Source organism: Budorcas taxicolor, chromosome 14 (assembly GCF_023091745.1).
Source record: "Budorcas taxicolor isolate Tak-1 chromosome 14, Takin1.1, whole genome shotgun sequence".
Classification (NCBI taxonomy): domain Eukaryota; kingdom Metazoa; phylum Chordata; class Mammalia; order Artiodactyla; family Bovidae; genus Budorcas; species Budorcas taxicolor.
This window is the reverse complement of record NC_068923.1, coordinates 89086943-89107076: the sequence shown is the minus strand read 5'-3', so window position 1 is coordinate 89107076 and position 20134 is coordinate 89086943. Positions and strand designations below refer to the sequence as shown.

Sequence of the window (20134 nt, the reverse complement as noted above, 5' to 3'; positions counted from 1 at the left end):
CCTTGTCTCCTAAAAGGGGGTTGGTAACACCTAATATTCCCCATTTTTCTGGGTGAAGATTAGATGAGGTAATGTGTGTAATATCTAGCATCTGTTGGACACTAAAGAAAATTTAGCAAACCTTCCAGGATTTGCATAATCAGTAAGTTATGTCTGATTTGAGAAAAAAATCCCATGGAATTAAGTGAGTGCTTTAAAGATTATTTAGTTGTTTCCCAATCTTTTGTTCAGATCCTATTAGTCTCTGCTGCTGCCTTATAGGATTTTCATTATGGGACACGGTTTACAGGGACTTAATCAGTAATTTGCAATGCTTACCCAGCATTCTTTGAGAGGCCCACGTATATTCATACCAAGTCCGGACCCGATTCTGCACAATCTTAGGAATGGAATAAGTATTCATATAGGCAATGGTATGATCCATGCAGATGCGGAAGTTGTTCTGATTGGCTGTAGCTGCTCCAATTACATCTTGCATCTAAAACCACAAATACGGTTACTCCACATTCAGCGGAGGAGGTGGAAGAGTTACTATAAGCCCAGTTGAATTAAGAGTTCTCACATGACACAGTCCATTCCAATGCTGACTACCTGATCTTTTAACACACCGATACTGGGTCCTGCTGATAAGATATTGGACAAATCATATCCTTTCTGACCCAGTTAGGACAATAGAACCTGTTTTACCTACCATGTGAGACTTTTGTGAGGATTCAGTCTCACAATGCATGTGACTGCACACGTTCTTCTTTGCAAGCTTGTATACTACTGCAAAGATGTTAGTTGATATTTTAAAAATATATAGCTTATGCTTATGCAAGAAATGTGTGAAGAAAGTTAAGCAATTAATTACATAGCAGAATGGCTAGTCCATTTCGGTGAATCTCGTTTTGCAAGCATCCTTCACAGATTTTGCAGTGTGGCTGGCTATATGGACTCAATTCATCATGAAACTGCAACCTCTGTACTTCCCTTTGTGTTGTTTAGACAGATGAAATCAAATCTCATCATGCTTAAGGCAGAGTATTCAGCAGAAGCTGAAATGTGCAGAAATGACTGAAGCATCATCTACAGACGTGACAATACTTAAGGAACTGTCAGGTTTTAGTTCTTGGATGTTTATAACTCAGCCATAAAAACCCACTCTAGGTTAAAAGCTGATCTTTAAGGTCTCAGCACAAAAAAGATATATAGCCCGACTCTTCCTCTCACATAGAGAGAAGCGAGTGGTTGTAAATTTGCTTTGACTGTGGGTTTATAATAGGGAGGAAAACCTGGGCCTCGCTTTCACACTCTGAAGACTTCGCTCATTCATTCTAGTAGCTGAGCCTTTTCTGCTTATGGAAAAAACCACTCATTCTTTGAGGTCTAGATAAAAAATGGCTCTTTTGTTGCGATGCCCTCCTCAGTTTCCATTTTTAGAGTTAACAGGTTCTTCTACTTGTTGGGAGCATCTATTGAGGAGCTATGCAGAGAGTCAACTGGACACACCTTTTCCAGTTCCTAACTTACCCCTTGAGGGCTATTCATCATCAACCTCAATTCCTAGACCCCCTTTTCCCAAGCCATTTTAGACAAATGATGGACATTACCCACTCACCTAAGGCCTTGAGATTGGGATATTAGAGGCTGGGTTGGGAGATTTAATAGAGTTTTAAATTGGGACCCAAGGACAATTAAAAGCCTTATCGATTGGTGTTGAGGGCAGAGGATTTGTAGTGACAGTAATCTGAATGCTTTATGTGCAAGGCTGGATTTTGATGGTGCAGGTGAAGAAGACATATATTCTATGATGTGTGTTCCAGATTGGAGGAGGAAAATGTCAGTCTCTATGAGCTGTATGCGAGAATAGAATATTGCAGTTAAAATGTGATGTGATTATTAGGGTGCAGTTCTTGGTATGGTTATATGTGGGAATTCTGAATCAGAGGAGATTTTGTTCAGGACTTCCTGACTTTTGTTTCTGTTCTTCTCAGCATCTTTTATTCACTGTGAGAGTCAAGGCGCGAATCTCCATCTCCTTTCTCAAGCTTTCTTTTCGGCTCTACTACATTTCTTAGTGGCTTGGTGGTTCTCGTTGATCCTGTTGGAACCTCACAGTCAATGTACAGGCAGGTGTGGTGTGGGGTAAAAAGCAGCTCTTTCAAACTTTCATATGCATATGAATCTTCTGAAGATACTATTAAAATGCAAATTCTGACCCAGTAGTTTTGGGGTGATGCCTGAATTCCGAATTTCTCAGGTGATGCTTCTACTCATAGTCCAAAGACCACTTTGAATGGAATTTTAACTGGAGGTGGACATAGTCTTTTAATCTTGTAAGAATTGCCTTGAACATAGTTACTGCTAAATAGGCCAGATTTTATTATTTTTTATTGATATTATATGGTCTTATCTTAGGACTTCTGAATTACATGTATGAATTTGGGATACTTTTTAATCTCCTCAAACTAGAGTTGTCTCAACTGCAAAACTGAGAAGATACTGAAGGAGATCTGGCTACTTCACATAGATTTTAGAAGTTATAAAATAATATGATCTTTGCCATTTATATTCAAATTAGTTGCATTTATATTCAAATTAATTGCCTTTCTCTATAAACAAACTTCCTATTTTCAATGACTGTTAATGTGTCTCCCCAAGCATTAAGATTCTGATAATTTATACTCATAGTTTTTAACTGCATAGTGTTCATCTTCCAAACTGAAATATTTTCTAAATAGAGTTTCCTTTACAATCTCTCTGTCTACTCAATTACCATGTTCAGGTTGAAGTGGCGTATATTCACTGTACTTTTTTATTTTTTGTATTTTGATGCTTTGATTTCTTGGACTATCCCTCCCAGAGTTAGCTAAGCCAGGTGGCACAGTGGTAAAGAACCTGCCTGCCAATGCAGGAGACGCAAGAGATGTGGGTTCCATCCCTGGATTGGGAAGATCCCCCGGAGCTGGAAATGGCAACTCACTCGAGCATTTCCTGCCTGGAAAATTCCATGGACAGAGGAGCCTGGTGGGCTACCGTCCATGGGGTTGCAAAGAGTAGGACATGACTGAGCGCACAAAGATTGCAGACAACTCTCCTGGGAGAGCTCCTTTCACATGCAGAATAGCCAACCCTGAGCCCTGACTTCAGAGCCTTCTTCACTGGCTCTCATATTCCAGGCTACTCTCCACCTGCCCCAGTTGCCTCAGGGTGAAGCGCCAGGCCACTGAGAGAGTCACTATACTCCAGAGGCTGTTGAAATGATACAAACTTGCTGATCTTAAGAGCTGTTACCTGCTTGACCAGTTCCTTTCCTGGTTCCCTCTTAAGTAGCCCTCTAGGAAAGGAGTGACCATCCACTCCTGGATCTATTTGTATAACAGGCTATCTTTACAGTGTCGACAGTCTCCTGTTGCTCTCACCATCTGTAAATGATAATAAAACCTATATTTTAAAACAGTATGCATGCATGCATGCTAAGCGGCTTCAGTTGTGCCTGACTCTTTGCAACACTATTGATTCTAGCCTGCCAGGCTCCTCTGACCATGGGATTCTCCAGGCAAGAATACTGGAGTGGCTTGCCATGCCGTCCTCCAGGGGATCTTCCTGACCCAGGGATCAAACCTGTGTCTCTTTCTCCTACATTGGCAGGCAGATTTTTTTTTTAAACCACTAGAGCCACCTGGTAAGCCTTTAAAACAGTATAACCTTTCCAACTTACATTTTGATTGATCTTCCATAAATCTCTTTGTTCAAAATTCTTCCCTGGCTGACTGCCCATTGCGCTTAAGATGAAGTTCAACATCTGCAACATTCAGAGTCCTTAAACTATCTGGTCCTTCAGTTCATTTCAGTCGCTCAGTCGTGTCTGACTCTTTGCAACCCCATGAATCACACCACACCAGGCCTCCTTGTCCATCACCAACTCCTGGAGTTCACTCAGATTCACGTCCATTGAGTCAGTGATGCCATCCAGCCATTTCATCCTCTGTCGTCCCCTTCTCCTCCTGCCCCCAATCTCTCCCAGCATCAAAGTCTTTTCCAATGAGTCAACTCTGCGCATGAGGTAGCCAAAGTATTGGAGTTTCAGCTTTAGCATCACTCCTTCCAAAGAACACCCAGGGCTGATCTCCTTCAGAATGGACTGGTTGGATCTCCTTGCAGTCCAAGGGACTCTCAAGAATCTTCTCCAACACCACAGTTCAAAAGCATCAATTCTTTGGCACTCAGCCTTCTTCACAGTCCAACTCTCACATCCATACATGACTACTGGAAAAACCATAGCCTTGACTAGACAGACCTTAGTTGGCAAAGCAATGTCTCTGCTTTTCAATATGCTATCTAGGTTGGTCATAACTTTTCTTCCAAGGAGTAAGCGTCTTTTAATTTCATGGCTGCAGTCACCATCTGCAGTGATTTTGGAGCCCCCCAAAATAAAGTCTGACACTGTTTCCCCTGTTTCCCCATCTATTTCCCATGAAGTGATGATCTTCGTTTTCTGAATGTGGAGCTTTAAGCCAACTTTTTCACTCTCCTCTTTCACTTTCATCAGGAGGCTTTTTAGCTCCTCTTCACTTTCTGCCATAAAGGTGGTGTTATCTGCATATCTGAGGTTATTGATATTTCTCCCGGCAATCTTGATTCCAGCTTGTGTTTCTTCCAGTCCAGCGTTTCTCACGATGTACTCTGCATGTCCTTACTACATCTCTAACCTTATTTACAGGTGTCTTTCACTCTAGCTGTTCTGGTACTCTTCCATTTCGTCAAACGTATATGGTGCTTTATTATTGCTATCTTTCACACATAGTTTCTGATTGATTGAACTATCTCTCTGTAACTACAGAATCCTATTTGTTTTTTTAAGATGTTGCAAAGACATTTTCTCCTCCGTGAAACCTCCTGGGAAGCTTCCTTTTTCTGATCTAATATAGAGCTTTCAAACTCCCCTCTGGAACTTATCATGGTTAGTAGCCCCTTGACATTCATGGAAGTAGGATTTGAGTTTTGACTATTTGTGATCAGCTTTTTGTTGTTGTTTAGTCACTTCAGTCGTGTCTGATTCTTTGCGACCCCATGGACTATAGCCTGCTGGGCTCCTCTGTCCATGAGATTTCCCAGGCAAGAATACTGGAGTGGGTTGCCTTTTCTTTAAATGTTATAAAAAATAATTTTCATTGCTAAATTTTGTTAAAGCATGGGTTATATTCATAACACTGTTAGTGTAGTGAATGGGAATCAATCGCTTATCTGGTGGTAATAATCATTTCGTGATTTTTGTCTAACTATTTACCTAGTGTACAAATCTCAAGATGGCTTTTTGCTTTCAGACATATGGTATGTAAAATGCCTTACAAGGAAGTATAATTCTAAAGACACTATGCTGTTGAGCTTTTTATTTCTTGTGATCTGAGAAATCACAAAGGTGCTGGGCTCTAAACTTTGCAAATGCCAATTATCTTGCAATAAAGTTATTTGGGTATTTGATTTACTTTCTCACAAGACTGATTCCTTGAGAATAAGGACAAATAGATACCATAATAAACATTTATGAACCAATGGTTTTTTAATTAATTTAGATGACATCTGGTAATCTCTGATTTAAATGACCTCTGAAGTTGACTTTAACCCATATTTGAAGTTTAAGTAAAAAAAAAGAGAGCTTCTAAAGGTTTTCAGAAAAACTTAGAAATGTGACTCTCTGAGAGTCTAACAGATACTCATTGTGTACAAGTTTTCTTATAGAAGCCCCCTTCAATTCATTAAAAGAGATGAAAGTTAGTAAAATTAAAAAAGCACCATGTGGATTTTGATTTTTCCTATGTAAAATTTATAAAAAATTGTTAGGCTTTCAAAAATGACAGCCTCATGTATCTAGGGATTCACATCTCAATTTACCTGGCCAATTAAGCTGGAGAACACAAAAACTCCAGAAAAGAAGTTCAGCAGCTGGAAAACAATTTCAAACAAAGTTTGTGGTTCTGGAAGGCCCCCGATGGTAATCAAAGTTCGAACTGCCCAATAATAACATCTCAGATACCTGTGAAAAGAGAAGATATACACTTTGCTTTTTACTATAGCAGTAAAATGCCATTATGCTTGGGAATATATTGCTATAATACTAGATTTTAACACATTCCCTCGTAATTAAGATTGTCTGTCTTTAAGCAGCATTAGTGACTACCGTGTGTACTAATGTAAACTTCCCTTTCAAGGAAAAGTGAAAGTGAAAGTGAAGTCGCTCAGTCGTGTCCGACTCTTTGCGACCCTGTGGACTGTAGCCCTCCAGGCTCCTCCATCCATGGGATTCTCCAGGCAAGGATACTGGAGTGGGTTGCCATTTCCTTCTCCAGGGTAAGGTAAACTTCTTGATAAACATTGTGAAAAGACTAAACAAAGCCAAAGAAGGTGTTTATTAGTCATTCCACTTATTTCTCCCTGCAAAACAAATCACCCTAGAGTTGAGTGGTATGAAGCAGAGACTGTTTGACTGGGCTTGTCATGCTGAGGGTCAGGTGTTTGTGGAAGACCCCCAAGATGGCTCCTCTATACTCCATGAGGAGTGAACCCTCAGGAGACTTGAATGCCAGGAGACAGCTGGGAGGATGTGATTGAGGCCAGAGTCCTGAGGCCTTGGCTCTAACCGCTGGCTGAGTCTTCTGTCGTGCACGGCTGTTTGGAACACCGAGGTTGTCTCCTGTCACCGTCTGAGCCGGGATGGTTGCACCCGCTGGGGCTGGCTGTGTATTTTCATTCCGCCTGTTGTGTGGATAGCTGGGGCTTCCTTACAGCATGGAAGTCTTGGCGTAGATGGACTTCTTGCCTGGCTGGCTTCCCCTCGAGTGGTAGAAGCTCAGACAGTAGCTTGTAAGGCTTCTTGTAACTCAGAAGCCCTCCAATCTCTTAATCTCTTGCCATATATATTTGCCAAGCAAGTCTCTTAGACCAGCCGGATTCAAGGGAAGGGATATTTGAATCTACCTTCCAATGAGAGGAGCAGCGAGAAGTGTGAGGCTACCTTTAAACTACCTCGTAGTGACTAGTGAGGGATATCATAGATATCAAGGGGGTTTATGGAGATTGAAAAGACCTTTATAGTTTAGAACCAGCTGTTTTTTACTGATGGAAGATAGAGCAGGTGGGTATATAGCTTCTCTCCCTTTTCTACTCATATCTTACTATATGATTGAATTTATAAACCATGACAGAGACAGAGAACTGAGTCCTATCTTAAAAGGGAAATTACTCTTAAGCGTAACAGCTAATTTATCTAGAAATTTAATATTGAAGAAAATCAAGTATGCTCAGAAATAGACTTTATAAAGATTCTGTACTAAACTCTCGCAATTGCAAATGGAGAGACAGATCATGATAGCCCAGATGGGAAGAAAATCTGGGACCAGGGCAACAAAAAAGAATATGATAAAGATGAGGACAGAACATGTGAGGTTCACTTGGCTATATGTGGCTAAGGGTTTCATGGAGTCCTGATTGACATGGGAATAGAAATTAGTATTACAACCCATTGTATATATATTATAATTTTGGTCCATAATTAGATACTGTTTGTTGTTTATTTTTTTTTAATTTTTTTTTTAATTTTTTTTTATTTTTTTTAATTTTAAAATCTTTAATTCTTACATGTGTTCCCAAACATGAACCCCCCTCCCACCTCCCTCCCCATAACATCTCTGTGGGTCATCCCCATGCACCAGCCCCAAGCATGCTGTATCCTGCGTCAGACATAGACTGGCGATTCAATTCTTACATGATAGTATACATGATAGAATGCCATTCTCCCATATCATCCTACCCTCTCCCTCTCCCTCTGAGTCCAAAAGTCCGTTATAGACAGCTGCGTCTTTTTTCCTGTCTTGCATACAGGGTCGTCATTGCCATCTTTCTAAATTCCATATATATGTGTTAGTATACTGTATTGGTGTTTTTCTTTCTGGCTTACTTCACTCTGTATAATCGGCTCCAGTTTCGTCCATCTCATCAGAACTGATTCAAATGAATTCTTTTTAACGGCTGAGTAATACTCCATTGTGTATATGTACCACAGCTTTCTTATCCATTCATCTGCTGATGGACATCTAGGTTGTTTCCATGTCCTGGCTATTATAATCAGTGCTGCGATGAACATTGGGGTACATGTGTCTCTTTCAATTCTGGTTTCCTTGGTGACTTGCCCTCCAATGGATCCTCGCGGAAGGATTTAAAGTGGACTCATTCCAATTACAGGGCCTCGAAAGAGTCCTGTATTGTTATTTTTCGTCACTACCTCCCCGGGTCGGGAGTGGGTAATTTGCGCGCCTGCTGCCTTCCTTGAATGTGGTAGCCGTTTCTCAGGCTCCCTCTCTGGAATCGAACCCTGATTCCCCGTCACCCGTGGTCACCATGGTAGGCACGGCGACTACCATCGAAAGTTGATAGGGCAGACGTTCGAATGGGTCGTCGCCGCCACGGGGGGCGATTGTTTATTGTTAAGTTGTGTCTGATTCTCTGCAACTCCGTGGATGGTAGCCAGCCAGGTGCCTCTGTCTATGGGATTTCCCTGGCAGGAATATTAGAATGGGTTGCCATTTTCTTCTCCAGGGGATCTTCCTGACCCAGGGATTAAACCCATGTCTCCCGCTGGCCTGTGGATTCTTTACCACTGACACCCCTGGGAAGCCCACATAATGAGGTGCCTACTTGGTATATTCCATATAGCTCTGATAACATGGTCTGGATCAGCTATTTCTACTGAATCCTTGAAGAAAAATGTCCTATATATAGAGGCCATTTTCAGATATTGTTGCAGACAGGCATTCAGATTTAGTGGGTTCCAGCTCGCTATCTAGTTTCCAGAGTAAACAGAAAAGCAGCAGTGTTATAGAATCCTGCCCTAGTCAGTCTTTTATTTCTTATCTGGGTGTGCCACATAAACGTTTGCACTTTAAGTAAACGTGCATTTGTCTTTGAACAAGGATGGCCTTTTGTGTGTGTGTGTGTGAGAATGGGTTATAATTTTCAGATCTTCAAACAGTAAGAAGTTGAGGTTTACAAAGAAAGAATCAAACTACAGTTAAAGTCAGTATTCAAATAAAAACAGATCTAGAGAGAAATCACTTGTTTTGAAATTCAATACCTTTAGAAGGACATGAGTCTTTTTGTTTGTTTTATCTGGTGGATACAGGAACGGACAAATAGTTAACTCTTTGGTAGGATCTGAAACCACTGCCAAGAGAATGAAAGTATCACTGGTCTGCAACATATTCCCTAACAAGCTTCCTTGGACTTACAGATACTACAGTGAACTGGATGTCAAAGAGAACTACCTTGAAGAAGCATGGAATTAATTTTATGGATTGCATTTAATTTTCAACTCCAGTTTATAATTTCTCATTACCTGGCTTAGTGTGATCACAAGTCCTGGACCTGTGGGTCTCTGAATTAAGGAAATTTATTGACCCCAGTGCAACCCACGAGTGGGACACAGACCAGATTCTCTCCCTGCATAGCCAACTCCAACTGTTGGGATTACTATGTCCTACAAAGTCCCTCTAGTATTGAGAGGAACAAACACAGGAATTGCTTTGTCTTATTTTCTTATTTACAGATGTTAGAAAATAGCAAGTGTAAAATTTAGGCATTGATTTTCCAAATCTGAAGGGTCAGCCTTGAACCATTTTTTTCATGATGAAAATGTCTGCTATGTTAATTGGAAGTTTTCTGCCCTGATGCTTTGTGGTTTACCTTGGAACTCTTTTCTCAGTCATGTCTTATATCCAGGCAGGCACAACCAGAGGTAAGATTTGTAATTTAATTAGATGGCATCACATTGATCTTCCAGGATTAGCTTAATTAGTCAAGCGTGTCCACCTTTAATATTTACACCCTGGGCAGATAGATCTTTTCAAGGAGATTCTGTCTGGCTGATTTAATACATGAGCTATCCTATAGGCTATATATATATACACACACACATATATAGCCTCAAGTTAAAGCATAAGGCAGAATTTGACATAAAACCATAAAAGATCATTTTGTATGAAAAAAGAACTTCTTCCTCTGTGAAACAAATGCAACATGAAACTTCCCCCCAACATTTTGTTTTGAAATATTTTAAACGAGCAGAAAAAACTGAATTTCACCCATGTATTCACAGCATAGATTCTATAAATATTATGAACATTTTACTTTACCTTCTTTGTCAGATGTTTCTCCACTTTCCATCCATCAACCCATCTTATTTTTGGGTGCATTTCAAAGTAATTTGCAGACAGACACTTCCTCCTAAATACAGCACTTCAGAATATATATGTGTGTATATATATGTATTACTACAGTTCTATACTGATATAGTTATTTAAAAAAACTTGTACATCGAAAGCACAAATCTTAAGTATACCATTTGACACTATTTGATGGATTCTGAGAAATCCATACATCTGTGTAACTCAGAAACCTATCAAGACAGAGGACATTTCCATCGCTCCAAAAATTTCTCTCATTCGTTTTCCCCAGTCAATTCTTGCCCCCGCCCAGGGGCGGCTATTGTTTCAGATGAGCTTTGCCTGCTTTAGAATTTCACACAAATGAAATCACACACGTGTACACGGTTGTGTAAGATGTCTTACACTCAGAATAATGTTTCTGAGATTTAGCTGGGTTTTTGTGTGTTTATTCATTTTTATTGCTAAGCAATAACCCTTGCATGACTATGGCACAGTATGTTTATCCATCTTCCTGTGGATGAAAACCTAGACTGTTTCAAGCTTTTGGTTCTCATGAATAGACATCCTATGAATATACTTATATACGTTCTTTCATAGACATATATTTTTAAGTTCTCTTGGGCAAATATTTAGGGTTGGAATTTTTGTTTTTAAGATAGGTGCTATATATAGTTGTAAAACAAACTGTCAGATTTTATCCCTCCAACAGTGTATGAGATTTCCAGTTGCTTTATATGTTTAACCCAAGAATATGAAGTTTTAAAAAATGTTAGCCAATGTGGTGGATGTGTAGCGGGACATGCAACTTTTAAAAGTACCCAATTCAATACTTTATGAGTGGACCTTTTAACTACCTCCACCTATCTTAGTTCCAGTTCCAGGTTTCTGTAAATTTATCACTGAAGACACTGAATCTGGAGGAGAACGCTAGGCGTCTAGTCTCATTAGAAGATAAACTCCTCAAAAACAGGTATGACAAATAGGAGCTTAATAATATTTGTTAAAGGCTGTGAAAGAATAAGTGAAAGGTCATGCAAACCCAAGACTGAAGAACACGGGAAGGCTGTATCTGTGATTACGTCCTTGTAATCCCCATGCAGACTCCTCCCTGTCACGCCATCAGCTGCCTTTCAGCTCCCTTCTGGTCTGCCCATCTGCTGCTCTGGAGCGGCTCTAATGCATTTAAGGGAGTCTAAATGTCTGGTGTAAAGACCACGCTTTCTTTTCCTGCTAGTGTCTGAACTGAAGTATCTAGGGGACCCTGACTTAATAACTTCATTTACCCTTGTCTCATCTTCCTCGTGTACAAAGGGAAGGGAGTAAGTAATCCTGAATTTCCCGAGCACTAAAGTATGGACATTCTGACTCCTTCTTCACTCCATCTAGAGTTATGATTCCCATGACAAACTTGCTTGCTCATTTACTCATTCATTTGATGACTTATGTGTCCAGGATTGAGGTTAGGGATTTGTTAAGACATTTTTGTACATTGGGAAATTTGTATCAGAAGATAAATAAATTGAGGTATATATGGATAAGAGAGACTGGGAACATTTCTGGATATCAAATAACTGGAGGAAGGAATGGCAATCCACTCTATTATTCTTGCCTGGAGAACCCCATGGACAGTATAAAAAGGCAGAAGATATGACACCAGAAGACGAGCCCCCCCAGATTGGAAGGTGTCCAGTATGCTGTGGAGGAAGAGTGGGGGGCAATTGCTAACAGCTCCAGAAAAAATGAAACAGCTGAGCCAGGGTTGAAACGATGTTCAGTGGTGGATGTGTCTTGTGGTGAAAGTAAAGTCCGATGCTATAAAGAGCATTGCATAAGAACCCGAGATGTTAAGTCCATGAAGCAAGGTAATTGGACATGGTCAAGCAAGAGATGACAAGAGTGAACACTGACATCTTAAGAATCAGTGAACTAAAATGGACAGGAGTGGGCAAATTTAATTCAGATGACCAAGATATCTACTACTGTGGGCAAGAATCCCTTAGAAGAAATGGAGTAGCTATCATAGTCAACAAAGAGTCCAAAATGCAGTACTTGGGTGCATCCTCAAAAATGACAGAAAGATGTTGGCTCATTTCCAAGGCAAACAATTCAGCATCACTGTAATCCAAGTCTATGCCCCAACCATAAATGCCAAAAAGCTGAAGTTGACTGATTTATGCAGACCAACAAGACCTAACACCAAAAAAGATGTCCTTTTCATCATAGAGGATTGAAATGCAAAACTAGGAAGTTAAGAAATACCTGGAGTAATAGGCAAATTTGGCCTTGGAATACAAAATGAAGCAGGGCAAAGGCTAATAGTTTTGCCAAGAGAACACATTGGTTATAACAAATACCCTCTTCCAACAACACAAGAGATGACTCTACACAGAGACATCACCAAGTGGTCAATACCCAAATCAGATTGATTATATTCCTTGCAGCCAAAGATGGAAAAGCTCTATACAGGCAGCAAAAATAAGATCTGGAGCTGACTGTGGCTCAGATCATGAACTCCTTATTGCAAAATTCAAGCTTAAATTGAAGAAAGTAAGGCCATTTAGGTATGACCTAAATCAAATATCTTATGATTATACAGTGGAGGTGATGAATAAATTTAAGGGATTAGATCTGGTAGACAACATGTCTGAAGAACTACAGAGGTTAATAACATAGTATAGGAGGCATTGATCAAAACCATCCCCAAGGAAAAGAAATGCAAGAAGGCAGAGTGGTTGTCTGAGGAGGCTTTACAAATAGATGAGAAAAGAAGAGAAGCAAAAGGCAAGGGAGAAAGGCAAGATACACACAACTGAATGCAGGGTTCCAGAGAATGGCAAAGAGAGATAAGAAAGCCTTCTCAAGTTAACAGTGCAAAGAAATAGAGGAAAACAGTAGAATGGGAAGGACTAGAGATTTCTTCAAGAAAACTGGAGATATCTAGGGAACATTCTACTTAAGAATGGGCATGATAAAAGGCAGAAACAGTAAGGCCCTAACAGAAGCAGAAGAGATTAAGAAGAGGTGGCAAGAAATACACAGAACTATACAAAAAAGGTCTTAATGACCTGGATAACCATGATGGTGTGATCACTTACCTAGAGCCAAACATCCTGGAGTGTGAAGTCAAGTGGGCCTTAGGAAGCATTACTACAAACAAAGCTAGTGGAGGTGATGGAATTCCAGCTGAGCTGTTTAAAATTCTAAAAGATCATGCTGTTAAAGTGCTGCATTCAAATATGTAAGCAGATTGGGAAAACTCAGCAGTGGCCATAGGACTGGAAAAGGTCAGTTTTCATTTTAATCCCAAAGAAGGGCAATGCCAAAGAATGTTCAAACTACTGTGTAATTGTGCTCATTTCACACGCTAGTAAGATAATGCTCAAAATCCTTCAAACTAGGCTTCAACTGTACATGAACTGAGAACTTCCAGGTGTACAAACTGAGTTTAGAAAAAGCAGAGGAACCAGAGGTCAAATTGCCAACATTCACTGGATCATAGAGAAAGCAAGGGAATTCCAGAATAACATCTACTTCTGCTTTATTGATGATATTAAAGCCTTTGACTGTGTGGAGCACAAATAATTGTGGATAATTCTTAAAGAGACGGAAATATCAGATCACCTTATGGGTTTGCTGAGGAACGTGCATACCGATAAGAACAGTTAGACCTGGACATGGAGCAACAGAGTAGTTCAAAATTGAGAAAGGAGTAAGTCAAGGCTGTATTTTGTCCTCCAGAGTACATCATGTGAAACACCAGGTTGGAGGAATCACAAGCTGGAATCAAGATTGCCAGCAGAGATATCAACAACCTCAGATATGCAGATGACACTGCTCTAATGGCAGAAAATGAAGAGGAACTAAAGAATCTCTTGATGAGGATGAAGGAGAGTGAAAAAACTGGCTTAAAGATCATGGTGTCTGGTCCCATCACTTCATGGTAAATAAAAGGGAAAAAAGTGGAAATGGTGACAAATTTCATCTTCTTGGGCACCAAAATCACTGTGGATGTTGACTGCAGCGTGAAATTAAAACATACGTGCTCCCTGGAAGGAAAGCTATGACAAATCTTGACAGCATGTTAAAAAGCAGGGACATCATTTTGCTGACAAAGATCCTTACAATTAAAGCTGTGGTTTTTCCAGTAGTTATGTACAGATGTGAGAGTTGGACCACAAAGAAGGCTGAACACCGAAGAATTAATGCTTCTGAACTGTGGTGCTGGAGAAGACTCTTGAGAGTCCCTTGGACTGCAAGGAGATCCAACCAGTCAATCCTAAAGGAAATCAACCCTGAATATTTTGCTCAAGCTCCAATACTTCGACCACCTGATGTGAAGTGCCAACTCATTGGAAAAGACCCCGGTGCTGGGAAAGATTGAAGGCAGGAGAAGAAGGGGGAGACAGAGGATGAGGTGCTTGGATAACATCACTCCAATCAAACTTCAGGAGACAGTGAAGGATAGGGAAGCCTGGCGTGCTGCAGTCTATGTGGTCAGAGTCGGGCATGATTTAGGAACAGCAACAACTTACGCTCTGGTTTTGAGCTAAGTAAGCCCATTCCTGCTTTGTCATTTTTCACAGTCAGATGAAGGCTGCCATGTACTTAGTATAAATGAAAATAACCTCTTTTCTTTTACTGAAATGAACAGACATTGTTATTTTGATGAAGATTAATAGAATAGTAATAAATGCCTCTTATTTTAAATGTTCACAGTGCTTCACTTATGCCCTACAGTTGCTGCATAATTCTAACTAGGACAAGGTTCACAAGTCCAGTGATCTCATAAGCAACCTCCAAATTATATGTCATCAGGAGCCATCACAAGGGTTAACTAAAAAAAGACTTTACACTTTTGAGGTCAAAGAGTAATATGAAGTAAGAGAAGAGGCAGGTGTTGCTTTAAAACTGTGGGAAATGTAAGTGTATTAACAACTGCCATTTACAAATTATTTATTATTGTTTTATTTGCCTGTGCCGAGTCTCAGTTGGGGCATGTGGGATTTAGTTCCCCTTCTAGGGGTCTAATCCATGCCCCCTGCATTCGAGTGCAGAGTCTTAGCCACTGGGTAATCTCTGGGAGATGGCGGGGGACAGGGAGGCCTGGCATGCTGCAGACCATGGGGTCGTAAAGAATCGGACGCGACTGGGCGGCTAAACAATAACAAGAACAATTATTTATATGTAATATATATATACATATATATATATATAAAACAGCACACACACGCATCTGCTGCTTTTAAAGGCATTTTCTTGGTAAGGATGTGTTCCTGACACTTGGTAAGAGGATTATTGGACTTCCCTGGTGGCTCAGCTGGTAAAGAATCCGCCTGTGATGCTAGAGACCTGGGTTTGATCCCTGGGTTGGGAAGATCCCCTGGAGAAGGGAAAGGCTACCCACTCCAGTATTCTGGCCTGGAGAATGCCATGGACGTCCATGGGGTTGCAAAGAGTTGGACACGACTGAGCAACTTTCACTTCCACTTTCAAGAGGATTATTAGAGCTCTGGTTTTGGGTGAGAACCCTCCTGTCTAAAGGACTAGAGAATGCGAGCTGTTTGATAGCAATGCTGAAAAATTCATCGAAACTTGCTCCTTGGGCTAGAAAATGACCACTTTTTTGTAATCTATCATGAATGATTAAGAAGAATGAGTGGCTTCTTTTTCCAAAGAGAAAATGCAGATGGCCTATAGACATATGAAAAGATGCTCACCATTGCTAACCATCAGGGAAATGTAAATCAAAATCACAATGAGATATCACCTCAACCTCTTAGAATTTCTATCATCAAAAAGAACAAAAATAACAAATGTTGGCAAGGATGTGGAGAAAAGGGAACATTTGTACACTGTTGGTAGTAATGTAAATTGGTATAGCTGCGATGGAAAATAGTATAGAGGTTTCTCAAAAAAACTAAAAACAGAATTATCACATGACACAGCAATTCCATTCCTGGGCATATATCCAAAAAACCCACTAATCTGAAATGCACCCCAATGTTCGTAGCAGTGTTGTTTACAATTGTCAAGATATGGAAGCAGCCTGAGTGCCGTTAACAGATTATTGGTTAAAGGAGACGGACACATCTTTTCCGTACAGACACAATGGAATACCACCCAGCTACGACAAAGAACGAAATCTTGCCGTTTGCAGCAACATGGATGGACTTGGAGGGTATTATACTGAGTCAAATGGATCAAAGACAAATATTGCATGATATCACTTCTATGAGGAATTGAAAAAAATGCAATAAACTAGTGAATATAACAAAAAAGAAGCAGACTCACAGACATAGAGAACAAACTAAGGGCTACCAGTGGAGTGAGGGAGGGAAGGAGGGGCAGGATGGGGACAGGGAATTGAGAAGTACAAACTATTACATATAAAATAAGCTATAAGCATATATTGTACAATGTGGGGAATGTAGTCAATATTTTACAAAGTATAAATGGAGCACAACATTTAAAAATTATGACTCACTGTATTGTACATCTATAACTTACATAATGTTGTACAGCAACTATAACAATAAAAATTTTTGTAAAATGATGAGTAGCTTCTAATTCTTTGGTACAGGGCTCCATTTGCATCTGCTAAGTCAAGCTTATTAGTGAGGTTCTCAAATCTTTTATCTTTACTGTCTTTGGCGCTTGACTGGCTAATAGTTGTGTGTTGATGTCTCAGACTTTGACGGTGTGTTTGCCAGTTTCTCTTCCTTCTAGTAATTTTTGCTCTGTAAGTTTCTTTGACTCATTGTAACTATTTTGCATTAGGTGCATTACACATTTAGAACTGGAAAATACTGATGGTGAATCGAAACCATTCCCATTATACGGTGACTTAATTTTTCCCTAAAATAATCTTTGTTTTGAAGTCTATTTTGATTGATATAATTTGATAATCTCTTTCAACTGGTGAATTTAGTCCATACTAATGTATTCTGCTTACTGATATATTTTAAATTGTTTTAGCAGCTCACCATTTTTTTTCTTCTAATGATTAAGAATTTATCCTCTCTATTTCTGTTCTTTACTGTTAATCTTACCACTCAACTCCAGCTTCAGGACACAATTTTTTTTTAGATTTCAAAGATTCCTTTTACTTTCTAAAAGAATTTAGCAATCATTGGGAACTGTTGTAATATAATTTATATAGAAATGTGTCTTATAACGAGTAACTATAATAACTAATACAACAAACATTTCAAGTAGGTTATCTTCTTCTATTTTAGTGAGAGGGCACTTTGAATATTTGGTCTACACTATAGCCAGAATTAGATGTCTAAAATATTAGCATACGTTAGCTTTAGCTTCTTATGCGTCAAAGCTGAGGTTTCTTTCTTCTTATAATAATACAAATTTAATCACTCCTTCCTTTTTTCTTTCCTTTCTCTCTCTTTCATACACTCAGTATGTGTTAGGGATTTAAAGAAGGCGAGAAGGAAGAGAGAGAAAGAGTGAAGAAACTCCCTTCTTGTCTTCTCTAAGACCTAACATATACCGAGTGTGTATTACTTAATATTAATATAAGTGTGTACACTTAATATTCTAAGCACTGGGAGCAAGACATATTCTCTAAAATATGTGGCAGGGAGGCAACCAGGTATGAAGAGAGAAATAGCTCTCCTCTTTCTAGATGGCAGAAATTTTTCTAATTTGAGTAAAACAATAATCAGAGTCATGCATCTGATGATATTGAATTATATAGTTCTAGACAATATTTAATATAGTTGGTATCTTACTCAGTTTTCTATATAGTTATATTAAGCTGAATACATAAATAGTTTCTAAAGGAAATTATTTATAGATTTGGTTATAAACTTTCTTCTGTGGCTGTGTGTGTGTGTGTGTGTGTGTGTGTGTGTGTGTGTGTGTGTGTAGTTTCCCAGTCAGTGGGCCCTATGACTTTAAATTTTTAAAATTAGTTCTGGCTAAAAGTTCAAAAAATGTTGTTACAATCCCTCATTCAGATCCTGCTCACTCTAGCTAGTGTGTAATTCCGTGAGGTATCTTTCCTCCCTCCTGTAATTGCTTTCCTTCCCAAGGCTGCTGTGAGTTGCCCTTCAAAGTCATGCTGGGACCCACTATTTTCCAGTAAGGACATTGCCTTACAATATGCTCAAACTCATTTCACTGGAGCAGAAAGTCAGTGGCGGTGTACTTTATGCCAGGCCTTTATATCTACCAAAAATTTCACGATTAAATAACTCAGCTGCCATTATTGAGTTGTGATTCTACTGCACGAAACTTCTCAGATAATCTTTTTTAATCTTGGAGTACTTGCACGTCTAATTATCAAGTTTAGTTTACGATCCTTGTTTAAACTTTATCCTAAGTTTAGTTTACGATCTGTAAGCGTTTAATTGAGTTAATGGTTATAGCTGACTCATAACTCATAAAACCTTTCAGTGGTAAACTAATTAGTCATTGCACCTGCCCTCCAAATAATTAACATTGTTCATTACCAACATTGGCATTGGGGTTATTAAAAGTTACCTTACCACTCCGTTATCTATAGCAGAGGCTTTCCAACTTTTCTGATCTTGATCCAGAGTAAGAAATGAATTTTACAGGTCAACTCAGGACACACACACACACACGCACACACGCACGCACATGCACATGCACACGCACACGCACATGCACACGCACGTGCACACACAACACACCCCTACTAGGAATAACAGGCTGATATTTTCTACTCTGTCATCTTCTATCCTACCCTCTCTCACTCAAAAGCATACTGACTGACTAAGGAGTTTTTTCTGTCCACTATTGGACTGTTCTTAACAGTTTCAAAAACACTGGCTTACGAAAACTCCCACTGGAACAGAAGTTAAGAAGAGTCAGGAAGTTTCCTTCAAAAGGAACGCTTACCCTGCACCAGACGTAGAGCACAGACTTGAGAACGCAGGAGGGAAGGGGAGGGCGGGGTGAGTTGAGCACAGGAGTGAAACATACATGCCACCATGTGCGCAATAGATGCTACCAGCTCCTGGGAAGTGGCTGTGTCACAAAGGCGCTCAGCCTGGTGCTCTGTGATGACCCGGGGGTGGGATGAGGCTGGATGGGGAGGTTCAAGAGGGAGGGGTTAGAGGTACACTTGTGGCTGATTCACACTGCTGTACAGCAGAATCAACCCAACATTGTAAAGCAATCATCCTCCAATCAAAAATAAATTAAAAAATTAAAAAATTAAAACTCACTTGTTTCCCTCACCATCATACACCCATCTGGTACTTCCAATTCCTTCATAGTTTGAAGCCCAATAATACATACAAGCATTAATGTGCAGCGTAAACAACAAGTATCCAGTCGTTCGAATTACTCTGTCAACGAGAAGAAGTGCAAAGTGAGGCTTGAGTTGTTTCTGGAATACAGCCTATTTTAACATTTTCTTTTTCTTGAAGTCTCTGCTGAATCTCCTTGCTTTAAATGTGTGAACTGTTAGCTCTCATTAGTACAGTATGAAATGATGCTGCCACCACAGGTTTCCAGACTTCAGTCTCCTGACTGGGACTGACAGAGGGGGAAAAAAGCTCTTCTCTTCTCACAGATGGCACGAGTCAGTTCCCTGAAAGACATGTCTCCAGGGTCACCTCTCCAGTCTGAGTTCCATAAAATACACCATGCTGATTTCACTGGATATCTCCGGAGAGCTCATGGGACTTCACGCTACAGTTGACTGACTAGAGGTCTCTGGGCAAGTTAAGTTCAGAACAGCGAATGAATGAAAATTCAGATTGGAATGAATTGTCGTGAGAGAGATGCAAAGTCAGCTTGCCAAAGGACACATTTCTCTGTCCTTGTTCTGATGGAAGCAAGTAATACGCCCTCTTTTTTTTGTCAGGTATTCTTCTAAATCTAATATAATTTTCATACTTTCATCTCACTTTGAAATGTTCAGATCTGTTTTAGAATGTAGCTCA

The 20134-nt window shown here is 39.8% G+C and overlaps 1 protein-coding gene across 1 annotated transcript in view; it reads right to left on the bottom strand.

The window, feature by feature from the left end:
• The window catches only part of CNGB3 (cyclic nucleotide gated channel subunit beta 3), a 174904-nt gene that overhangs the window by 56211 nt on the left and 98559 nt on the right, over positions 1–20134 (bottom strand). Inside the window, exons 10-12 of the mRNA XM_052651974.1 lie at positions 19412–19534; positions 5878–6019; positions 319–478 (exon numbers count right to left, since the gene is read on the bottom strand). Of these exons, the coding sequence (XP_052507934.1) occupies positions 319–478; positions 5878–6019; positions 19412–19534 (425 nt within the window). The remainder of the gene's footprint in view (positions 1–318; positions 479–5877; positions 6020–19411; positions 19535–20134) is intronic.